At 37.3% G+C, this 12,419-nt stretch overlaps 1 protein-coding gene across 5 annotated transcripts in view; it reads right to left on the reverse strand.

Moving 5' to 3' along the window:
- DOCK11 (dedicator of cytokinesis 11) overlaps positions 1-12,419 on the reverse strand; it is a 193,257-nt gene that overhangs the window by 15,246 nt on the left and 165,592 nt on the right. For all 5 annotated transcript variants that reach the window (XM_067723766.1, XM_067723763.1, XM_067723765.1 and 2 more), the window contains 3 exons: positions 8,044-8,166; positions 4,557-4,670; positions 3,883-4,029 (listed from right to left, as the gene is read on the reverse strand). In XM_067723766.1, coding sequence (XP_067579867.1) covers positions 3,883-4,029; positions 4,557-4,670; positions 8,044-8,166 — 384 coding nt within the window. The remainder of the gene's footprint in view (positions 1-3,882; positions 4,030-4,556; positions 4,671-8,043; positions 8,167-12,419) is intronic.

A 12,419-nucleotide genomic window follows, 5' to 3' on the forward strand; every position in this document is an offset into this window, starting at 1 on the left:
AATAACACAGAAAATCGATGAAACCAAAAGTTGGCTCTTTGAAAAGATCAACAAGATTGACAACCCTTTAACGAAATAGAACAGAAAAAAAGAGAGAACACTCAAATTACTAAAATCAGAAATGAAAATGAGGACATTACTACCAATCCTACAGAAATAAGAAGGATTATAAGAGAGTACTATGAGCGAGTATATGCCAACAAATTAGAAAACCTAGATGAAATGTGAAATGAACAAATTCCTAGAAACACAAAGCCTACCAAGACTAAACCATGAAGAAATAGGGAAATCTGAACAGATCTTTAGTAAGGAAACTCAATCAGTAATAAAAAATCTCCTGACAGAGAGAAGCTCTGGACTTGGTATCTTCACTGGTGAAGTCTCTCAAATATTTAAAGGAGAACTAACACCAAGTGTTCTCAAAATTTTCCAAAACAGTGAAGAGAAAGAAACACTCCCTAACTTATTCTATGAGGTCAGCAATACTCTGATTACCAAAGCCAGACAAAGACAGCACAAGAAGACTACAGACCAATATCCCTTATGAACACTGATGCAAAAGCTCTCAAAAGAATACTAGCAAACTGAATTTAGCAGCATATTAAAAGGACTGTACATGATGACCAAGTGGGATTTATTCCTGGAATGCAAGGATGGTTCAACATATGAAAATTGATCAATGTAATAATGATACACTGCATTAACAGAATGAAGGGGGAAAAAAAACCACATGATCATCTCAATCGACGCAGAAAAAGCATTTGACAAAATTCAACACGCTTTCATAATAAAAACACTCAATAAAGTAGGAATAGAAGGAAATGTCTACAATCTGATCAAGGGCCACTGTGAAAAACCTATAGCAAACATCACATTCAATGGTGAAAGGCTGAAAGCTTTTCCTCTAAGATGAGGAACAAGGCAAGGATGCCCATTTCACCACTTCTACCCAACATGGTGTTGGAAGCACCACTGAATCGTACACTTAAAAATGGTTAACATATAAATGTTATGTGTATTTTACCACAATAAAAAAGATAGTTATCACAGTTCTATATTATAGTCATTGACATGACTTTTAATGGATGGATATGCATAAACATGATTTATTAGATCAGTCCCTCATTAATAGACTCAGGTTGTTTTCCAACATTTTGCTATTATAAATAATGCTCCAATGAACATCCTTGTATTTAAAACTGTGTATATTTTCTTCTGATTTATTCCTTAGGAAAAATTTTTAGATGAGAAGTTGCTTAGTTAAAAGATTTACATGGTTTTGGGAATTTTGATACATACTACCCAACTACCCTACAGAAAAGACGACAATTCGTACATCCACAAGCAGTATTTGACATTGTAAGAGTGGGTGCTCTTGATCGCACTAAGCCTATTCTATGGAGGAAGGGGACCACAGGAAAGGAGAATGGTTCTATCTCAGAGATATAAAATTATAATTGTTACAGACCATTTCATAAAGAGTCTAAATTCCATGTTAAGAAGCTATGCTGCAGTGTCTCCATTAACTCCAGCTGATTCCCAGGGCCCTCTTCTTTCAGTGTTCTCCCAACTAAATTTGACTTGTGCCTTGGGTGTTGGTGGCGCTGTCAATATCCTTGCAATTTATCATAGTCAGGCCTTTTCGTGTTTAGCTTAGGAAAAATTGAAACAAACCAAAAAAACAACAAAAACCTCCCAAGAAACAGTCCCTACATCCTTTTTTTTCCCCTCCACATATACAGGACCATAGAAAAGGGAAAGTTTCTTAGCAACTTTTAAAACTTCTCCAAACCCATTCTACTTGTTATTACATAAAAATCTAAAAGCCTAAATCTAGAAATCCTTTCTTTTCTTTCCCATTAAAAAGCTAGATTTCTCCAGAGAAACTCAGGTGAGGTTAATTATCTGGCTAAGACAAGACATAGAAGGAAAATAAAAGAGAGGTCAAGACTGATTTTGACCTTATAAAATAAACTATGTATATGGTAAACATTCAAACAGTACATGAGGGTATATATGAAAAGTAAAAAAAAGTCTTTCTTCCCACATAAGACTCTAGTCTCTCTCCTCAGGGATAACCATGGTTAACAATTTTGTATGTATCATTCCAGAAATTTCCTAAGCACAAACAAGTGAGTATATGTGAATATCAATTTTCACAAATGTAATCATCCTATCCATAATGTTCTGTGCCTCACCTTTTTTCTCTCAATAATATACCTTGATAGGTATATCGATACTCATCAGTTTTTTAATGCTTAGGATACTATATCCATTATATGGGGGTAGTACCACTTCCTTAACCATGTGGATATTAGATTGTTTCCAGGTTTTTGTTATATAAACTTTGCAGCAATAAACACCTTTAAACATACATCTTTATGTGTGTATATCTATCTACAAGATAAAATGTTAAATGTGAAATTATTGGGTCCAAGGAAAGATACATTTAAAATACTCGAAAATACTGCCCAACTGTTTTTCACATTGTTTGTGCCCTTAAGCAGATTTTGTTCTTTGGCAAGTAAAAGAGTGTTTTTAATTTTCAATTTCACACATTAAGAAAGAAATAAGGATTTTAAAAGTAGCAACTGCTTATTATATCTGTTGCCTATGAAGAATGACTAAAATATTGTGCATAAAAATCATGTCAGGAATCCAGCTGCCTGATGGTGTTTTGTCATTAGTGCTTGTTGGCCAGGTTTTCGGAGGCAGAAGAAAGTAGGAAACCGCATGTTATTCTGCAAGCCTGGCTTTCTATTAACTTTCCATTTATAGTATCAGTAGTATGGCAGCAAGCCTAAAACTTTCTGGCTATAAGGAGATAAAATTTTCTGTTGCCTTAATTCAATAAAACAACACAAAATAGTGAAACGGATCAGAAGTAGAGAGGTTCTGCCAAATATTCATGAATTTTGAACCTATCAGCACGTCTATTTTTAAATGTCGAAGGCATATGTGTAAGATAAAATCACCTCCATGAGATATAGGTAAGTTTACAAAGTGAAGAGATCATTTTCATAGTAGAAAATGAAGTGTCTTTACTATTGCCACGGGCTTTTCGCTCCGGCAACGCTGCCTGTTAGCTATCGAGTGCTTTGCGTAGCACCATGCACATCATAGTCACGCAGTAAATGTTTCTGGGGTCTACAGATCCTGCACTGTATAGGTCCTTCCTACCTGAAAAGTCAGCTCTCATCCTGTACCTACCCATGGTAACTAAGGACAGTCAGGCATTCCTATTGTGCCTTCCCGCGATTCTGTCTATAGGGAACTATGCACTACTAGGAAAGAGCCTCTCTTGCTGGAACCTTTCTCATCCTTGCCTTGGCAGGGCTAGTGGGATGGATAATCTTTAGATCAAGGCCCAAGGCATCTCTCCTAAACCTACATCACTGCGAATGTAACTAGTGAACTAAGGATATCTTAGAGTAAAATGTGTGTCCTAAGATGATTTTAATCATAAAGCATGAAATTGACAATCATGATGCCCAACAGCATTCACAATAATAGCTAACCTTTACTGAGCGTGCCAGCTTCTATTATTATTAGTGAATGCTTTTTTACATACCAGGAACGCTAATCACTTTCCATATATTAACTCATTTAATCCGTACAACAACTCCATGAGGAAGGCACTATTATTAACTTCATTTTACTAACGAGAACAACGAGGCACAGAGAGGTTAAGTAACTTCCCCATGGTCACACAGCTAGCAAGTGGCAGAGAATGGAGATTTGAATCCTTCTTTCTGATTCCAAAGCCCCTGTCCTTTCTTTCACGATCTGGAAAGGCTCTATTTCCCATGCCTCTCCTCCACTAGCTAAAAAAGGAAAAAGTCAGAAGCAACGTACCACACCTGGAACCAATAAATATGTTACCTTGTCTGAATCCTGAATTATTTTGACATTCTCTGTACCAAATTTTTCACCATAAAGTTTAACAAGTCTCAGGGAAATCTCCGAGAGGCCGGTGAGCTTTGGCTCTTTATAGATGTACTCCTTCCCATCCTCTTCTTCAAAAAAAGACTATTATAAAGTTAAACATATGACAATTTATAAATAATATGAGCAAACAAAGCACTTAGAGAAAATCTACTAAATAATTAGCAATAATGTATTTGAAATAGATTTTAAATAATAGTACTAAAAGTCACATGCATATATTTTAACTGAAATAAATGAGAATTTTCAAACTCACAGTCATGTGAGCATATTATTGGCCTGAAGATTTCCACACTCGATTTTTTCATCGCCTGCATACTTACCTGATTTTTATTGCAAATCTTTCAGTGCTAGATATTAAATATACATTTAAGAAGCTTAACAAAAAATGAAACTGAAGGAAACATTCAAATCTTATATGTTGTTCTCTGACCTAGTGGATTTAGATATGGGAACCAAAGTGAACTTTACACTTACAAACGAGGCTTCCTGCTGTTGTGACAGGTGCTCTATCTAGACAGAATCCTAGAACCAATAACTGCTGCTACAGTAATCATTCAAAGGTGAATGTTTAAAAAGGAAAACAACTTTATGAACTAAAGTATACTTACTTGGCCATAAAAGGCAACTCTGAAGAAAGTGCCTAAAAGTCTTTTCTTTGTGTGCATAACCTCCAAAATTTTTGTGTAAGCTCCATGAAGAGTTCTATAAACTTGAGTAAGTTTCTGAAAAATGAGAATAAACGAAACAGCTTTGTCTTCTGGTTAGTTAGTAAATGTCTAAGATAAATGCACAGGAAAAAAAAAAAGCAACACTATTTCCTTTGCAAAACGGTTTTGGTGGGGTCATTCACACTCCCCTCCCCCATGGTCATTATTAGACAAAACTCCTTAACAACTTTAGGTCATAGGGTAGAGCTTAAAATGGTCAAATAACACTGTATTTCTAAATATCATGTTTCATTTCATTCATATCTCAATGGTAGTGTATAATTTAAAAATACTGTGTTATTGACTACTTTTTTCTTATGTCTGAATTATTTTAACTGAAAGATAAGCAAAATGCTTTGCTTGAGCTCTTAGGTGGAGAGATGAGAATAAACAATCCATGCGAACAATTTTGGAGAAGAAAATGAAATGCAGACAGAAAAATAATAGTATAAGCCTGAGGGTGGATTCCTTTTATACAAGTTCACAGACATTTTCAAAGAATATATTCTTCTACACGTCCAGAAAAAGGGAGCACGCTGTGCTAAGAACATTATCAAGAATGTGAAAAGACAACCTACAGAACAGGAGAAAATATTTGTAAACCACAGATAAGTTTTCATATCCAGAAAATATAAAGAACTCCCACAATTCAACAACAAAAAGACAAAAACCTAATTTAAAAGTGAGCAAAGGACTTGAATAGATATTTCTCCAAAGAATATATATAAACGGCCAACAAGGACATGAAAAGATGTTCAAAATCACTGGTCATTAGGAAATACAAATCAAAACCACAATGTGACCCCACTTCACAGCCACTAGGATGGCTGTAATAAGAAACCAAAAACAAGTGTTGATCAGGATGTGGAATGTGTACCCTGCTGGTGGGAGTGTAAAAGGGAAAACAATCTGGTGGTTACTCAAAAGTTATAAATGGAGTTACCCTATGACCCTGCAATTCCCCTCTTAGGTATATATCCAAGATAAATGAAAACACACCCAGGGCTTCCCTGGTGGCGTAGTGGTTAAGAATCCACCTGCCAATGCGGAGGACACGGGTTCGTGCCCTGGTCTGGGAAGATCCCACATGCCGCGGAGCAACTAAGCCCCTGTGCCACAACTACTGAGCCTGCGCTCTAGAGCCCGCGAGCCACAACTACTGAGCCCACGTGCCACAACTACTGAAGCCCGCAGGCATGGAGCCCATGTTCCACAACAAGAGAAGCCACCGCAGTGAGTAACCCGCGCACCGCAACGAAGAGTAGCCCCCGCTCGCCGCAACTAGAGAAAGCCCGCATGCAGCAACAAAGACCCAATGCAGCCAAAAAATAAATAAATAAAATAAATTTAGATATAAAAAAAGAAAACATACCCATACAGAAACTTATACTAACTCTTTACAACAGCACTATTCATGATAGCCAAAATGTGGAAACAACCCAAATGGATAAACAAATTGTGGTATATCCATACCATGAAATATCGTTCAGCCATAAAAAGGAATGAAGTTCTGATACATGCTACAACCTGGATGAATCTCTAAATATTACGCTAAGTGAAAGAAGCCAGAAACAAAAGGTCACATGTTGTATTAATTTGTTTTTATGACACATCCAGAACAGGCAAATCCATAGACGGAAGGCAGGTTAGTGGTTTCCAGAGGGTGGGGCATAGGGTAGAGAGTGATTACTAAAGGATATGGAGTCTTTTTCTGCGGTGATAAAAATATTTTGAAACTAGAGAGAGGTGGTGAGAGCGTAACGTTAAGAACGCACTAAATGCCACTGAATTGCACACCAGAATATGGTCAATTGTATGTTAGCGAATTTCACTTCAGTAAACAAAGGGGACCACAGAAGCAGACATTCTTTGTCTAAAATTCTTCCTATATTATTTTCTGCAGTTGAGCTCAATTTGAGGGAAGTTCTCCTTACCTTTATGGCTGCCACCTCTGACACTTTTCAGCCCATCCCGTAAAGATACACTGAAAAATTACTTCATGTCATGCAGAACACTAAGGGATCTATACAGACCCTTGCACCCCTACAAGGGAATAGGAGTAGTTCCCCTATAGAACATGTTGCTTCCTTTAATGTGTAGGGAAGATCTATTTTTCTTTTTTCCCTATTAGTCAATTGAGTAGCAAAATGTTCCCTGGGTTTCTAATAACCTGATCTTCAACCTAAGAGTAAGAGAGTGGGTATTTTGAAACGTTTACAAAGGTTCTTAGGATGTAATGCTTTGAAAGAAAGCTCAATGCCAATTCTTGTCGTGTCTCATAGGCTATTCTTTGTCATCTGTATGACTTAGATTTAATTATTTAACTCTTGCTTTTTAATATAATCACTTGAACTCCGCTATGATTTTTCAGGCATGCCCCATACACACCAAAAGCACAGCAAAGAGAGAAAGACCCAGAACCTAGGAAGAAAAGGTGAGTTTGATCAGAGCCAGTTTGGAACAGAGATTAGAACACTACACAGATGATATTAAATGTATGTTTTCTCTCTTGGAAACTTCTTCAACAATGAAAGACTACTTGCTATATTTAAGGATAAACTGCTTTGCTTCAAAAAAAAAAATGGCTTGAATCCTAAATCATCCCTTCCCAGCATAGTAAGGGTATAAAATTATGATATGGACTTGGAGACTTGAATATAAAAAATTCCTGGGCTTCCCTGGTGGCGCAGTGGTTGAGAGTCCGCCTGCCGATGCAGGGGACGCGGGTTCGTGCCCCGGTCCGGGAAGATCCCGCATGCCGCGGAGCAGCTGGGCCCGTGAGCCATGGCCGCTGAGCCTGTGCGTGCGGAGCCTGTGCTCCGCAACAAGAGAGGCCACAACAGTGAGAGGCCCGCGTACCGCAAAAAAAAAAAAAAAAAAATCCTGTTCAGTGCTGGTGGCAACAGCTGCTCATTATACTACTATTCTTTATTAACTACCCTTTATCCACAGCTTTATCTGGCAGACTAAATTGGAAAAACTCCTCACAATAGGGTTATTACTATTACTATTATCTCCCCTACTGTCATCTGCCAGCACCTTTAGTCTCACCGTCAAATTGCAAAGAATAGAATCATGCCTATCACTCTTCCTGGGCTACATGGAAATCCAACAGCTTTTTTTAGTGAAGGTTTAGTGAAGACAACATTGATTGTTTTCTGCCATGAGTGGAGGAGGAGAGATTGCTAGATAAAAATGTTTTGCGAACCACTGGTATAATGTAAATTTCAATTTATATCAAATGTTTGGTCTTTAATTTCATTTGGAAAATTTATGTGAATATGAGGTAGGATTGTAATTTTAGGGCCTCCTAGCATTTTTTAAGGATAGTAACTTAAGACCAAAATAAAACATATAGGCCAATGATGCAAATGTTTAAATTACCTACCTCGAATTCTCGACGTTTCTCATAAATTGGAATGATCAACTTGGAAATTTCAGAAATTACTTCATAACGTTCTGCTTTCCATAAGCCATCCACACATTGTTCTAGCAACTCCAGCAAAACTTCCTGCATTGAGAGAAAAATGCAATCAGGAATTTGAGATAGTTTTAGAGCTCTGGGCAAATATATTTTGAACCATTTCAAGTTAATAGAGAATAGAATGTACTAAAGTTAATGAAATGCACAGAAGGAGTATAGTTGTGTGACTATATTTTTCTAAATCACATACTTGAAGGATTTGAAACTGAAACCATTCTTAAAAGTATGAAATTAATATTGACAATAGTAAACTACTATTTACTTTGTTTATCACATAATAAAGATGTTAACTGTACTTACAAATGGTAACACACTGAGAAGAAGTATTTTTAAAAGGGGATACATTGTTCCAAACTGAGGATGTTTAAATGTCTAACAGTCTATAAATGTCCACTAAGTCTATAAATGTCCATTATTTTTCCTTTATATTGAAATTATATTTAAACACAATTAATAGAGTCTTAAGATAATTTGGCAGTTTTCAAGCTGTTGCATCAGTGACAAAGGTGTTTATTAAAATGATGTGATTTTGGTCAACAGTGCTTCCTTCCTCACTGTTGGTTCTAAAATGAGTGGGAATGACAGTATAATACCACCTCAAGATAGAGATCTCTGACCTTGCTATAATAACAGCCGCTATAAAACAACCATCGTGTCATGTTCTCAACAATAAAAAGATGAAGCCAATTACTCATGCTATCCGTAAGTCTTAACAGTTTGTTTCTATCTTAAAGAGATGAACTTCAGACCTATAAAACTGACTGCTAAAACGGCTCTTCCTGTATGTCCTCTAGACAATTTTGAATTCCTCTTCTTCCTAAACTAGCTCTTTCACTTGTGTTTCCTACCTAGCCAGGGGTCACACCCTATAAACTCTTAGCTAGAAAACTAAGGGCAGTTTTGACTTTACCCTTTGTTATGGGTTGAACTGTGCCCCTCAAAAAGATAAGTTGAAGCCCTAACTCCCAGTACCTCAGAATGTGACCTTATTTGGAAATAGGGTCATTGCAGATATGATTAGTGGAGGTGAAGTCATACTGGAGTAGGGTGAGCCCTTACTCCAATATGACAGAGATATGCAGGGAGAACACCATGTGACTACAGAGGCAGAGACTGGAGTAACGGAGCCACGAGCCAGGGAACGCCAAAGATCGACAGCTACCGCCAGAAGCTAGGAAGAGGCAAGGAAGGCTTCTACCCAGAGTCTCAGAGGGAACATGGCCCTGCTGACACCTTGATTTCAGACTTCTGGACTCTAGAACTGTGAGACAATAAAATTCTGTTGTTTTAAACCATCCAGTTTCTGTACCTTGTTATGGCAACCCTAGGAAACTAATACACTCTCTTTCTTTACTTATCCTCTAATCAGTCCATCACCAAGTTCTGCCAGTTTTACTTCCTAAATATTTCTCAAGTCTGACCCTTCTTCTCCATTTCTGCTCTCATTGCTAAGGTTCAAGACCTCATTATTGTTTTCTAACTGATCTTCCAGCCTTGGCACTTTCAAATCTATCCTCCACAAATCTGCCATAGGGCTCTGATTAAAATGCAAACCAGACCACATCCTTCTTCCCTTCTTAAAATCTCATGATGGCTCCCATCATTCGCAGAACTAAGGACAAGCTCTTTCATTTGGCACACAAGCCTTGCAGTGATCTGGCTGATACTTTTATAATATCATCATGCATCATGCTCAGCCTGGTACTTGATGCTTAAACAACGATGAGCTACTGGTAGTTCCTCTGAAGCACCATGGTGTTGCCTTAACTTTGTGCCTTTGTCCATTCTGTACCCTCTTGTCCTTTAATCCCTTTCACTTAGTTAACCCTTTAAGAAAGCTTAGGTATCACCTCTGCCAGGATTCTTCTCCTGATTAACAAAGAGTAGCAAGACACAAGACACCTTTTTTTCTTACTCTGATAATTCATTGGGTGGACATTTATCACTATACTTGTCTGTTATCTATGTATCTGACTTTCCAAATAGGCTGTGACTCTTCAAGAGTAGGGACAATGTATTATATTGGTTTCTTCAGTCACTAGTATGGCGGCAGTACATAGTAGATGTTCATTAAACGCTGCTACTTGAAAAAATAATCTATATATTAACATTTAATAGCCAAATTAAAATTTCTATCAACAGTGGGAAGGAGGAACTTTGGGGGAGTTAAAAATCTATTACAAACTAGTAATGTTTGTCCCAGGGATGTAAAGTCGGTTTACAATTAGGAATAAATCCAGTGTAAACAGAATGAACCATGTAAACGGAACAAAAGAGAAAAATGTGATCTCAAGCAATAGATGCAGAAAAAGCATTTGAAAAAACTCAACACCACTTCATGATGTTAGAAAAGAATCCCCAGGAAACAGGGAATAGAAGAGACCTTTCTCAATCTGATAAAGAGCATCTACTAAAACCCCAAAACCTATAGGCTGAACACTCTTCTCCTAAATTTGGGAACAAGTCAAGAATGTCTGCTCTTACCACTTCTATTCAACGTTATGCTGAAGGTCCTAGCCAGTGTAATAAGGCGAGACAGAGACAGAGACAGAGACAGAGAGAGAGAGAGAGCGAGAGCACAGAGATTTGCAAATGTAAAACTGTCTTTCTGTGCAGATGACATGATTGTGTATGTAGAAAACCCTAAGGAATATACAAACTACTAAAACTAAAAAGCAGATTTAGCAAGGTTACAGATTATAAGATCAACACACAAAATCACTGTATTTCTATATACTAGCAACAACAAATTGAAAACTAAGATTAAAAAATCAAGCAATACTATTTCCAGTAGCATCAGAACATCCATTATCTAACAATATATACCCAGGAAAAGACTTCTACCCTGAAAAATCACAAAATATTGCTGGGAGAAATTAAAGACAAACTAAATAAGACCTGACTGAAAGACTCAGTATTGTTAAGCTCTCCATTCTCCATATAGTGATATGTAAATGTCACAAAATCTCTACAAAGCTTCCAGCAGGCTATTTTGAGGAAACAGAAAAAATGATTCGAAATTCTGCATGGAAATTCAAAGGATACAGAAGAGCCAAAATGACTTTGAAAAAGAATACAGTTGGAGGGCTAACACTACCCGATTCCAAGACTTATAAAGTTATAGTAATCAAGACAGTGTGATATTGGTATCAAGATGGACAAATAGATCAGTGGAACAAAACAGAGTCTAGAAATAGACCACAGACATATAAAGAACTGAAATTTGACTAAGGCGCCAAAGCAATTCAGTGGGGGTAAAAGTTTTATTTTTCCCCAAATGGTGTGGACCATGTAAAATAACTGTTTAGAAAAAAATGAACCTTGGGACTTCCCTGGTGGCTCAGTGGTTAAGAATCCGCCAGCCAATGCAGGGGACACGGGTTCGATCCCTGGTCCGGGAAGATCCCACATGCCGCGGAGCAACTAAGCCCGTGTGCCACAACTACTGAAGCCCACGTGCCTAGAGCCCATGCTCCGCAACAAGAGAAGCCACCGCAGTGAGAAGCCTGCACACTCCAACGAAGAGTAGTCCCCGCTCGCTGCAACCTAGAGAAAGCCAGCGCGCAGCAACAAAGACCCAACACAGCCAAAAATAAATTAATTAATTTAAGAAAAAAGAAAAAAATGAACCTTGACCTCTATCTCATTCCATGCTCAAAAATGAATTCTAGATAGATTATCAGCCTAAACATAGAACTCAGAAACAAAGTTTATAGAAGAAAATATAAGGCAGTATCTTCAGTCTTGAGGTAAGCAAAGATTTCTCAGACCAAACACACAACGCAAAAACAAACGATCAAAAAAACGGTAAATTGAACTTCATCAAAACCGAAACTTTCTGCTCAATAAAAGACTCAATTAAGAAAATAAATAAAGACTGGTAAATAAATCTGCAGCAAATATATTTGACAATGGACTTATATCCAGAATATAGAAAGAACTCCCCTAAGTCAACAACAACAACAAAAATAATGCAATTTCTAAAAATGGGCAAAAGACTTGAACAAACATTCCACAAAAGAAGATATATGAAAGACAAAGGAGCACATAAAAAGTGCTCAACACCATTAGTCATTAGGGAAATACAAGTGCAAAACACAGTGAGGTACCAATTCATGTCTAACAGAATGGTAAAAATATAAAAAAAGATTAGCAACATCAAATGCTGGTGAGGAAGTGAAGCAGCTGAAACTCTTATTCATTGCTGGCAGGAATATAAAATGGTCCAACCACTTTGAAAAACTCTGGGTATTTTTTATGAAGTTAAATATGTAACTTCC

The sequence above is a fragment of the Pseudorca crassidens genome, chromosome X (genome assembly GCF_039906515.1).
Source record: "Pseudorca crassidens isolate mPseCra1 chromosome X, mPseCra1.hap1, whole genome shotgun sequence".
Lineage (NCBI taxonomy): Eukaryota > Metazoa > Chordata > Mammalia > Artiodactyla > Delphinidae > Pseudorca > Pseudorca crassidens.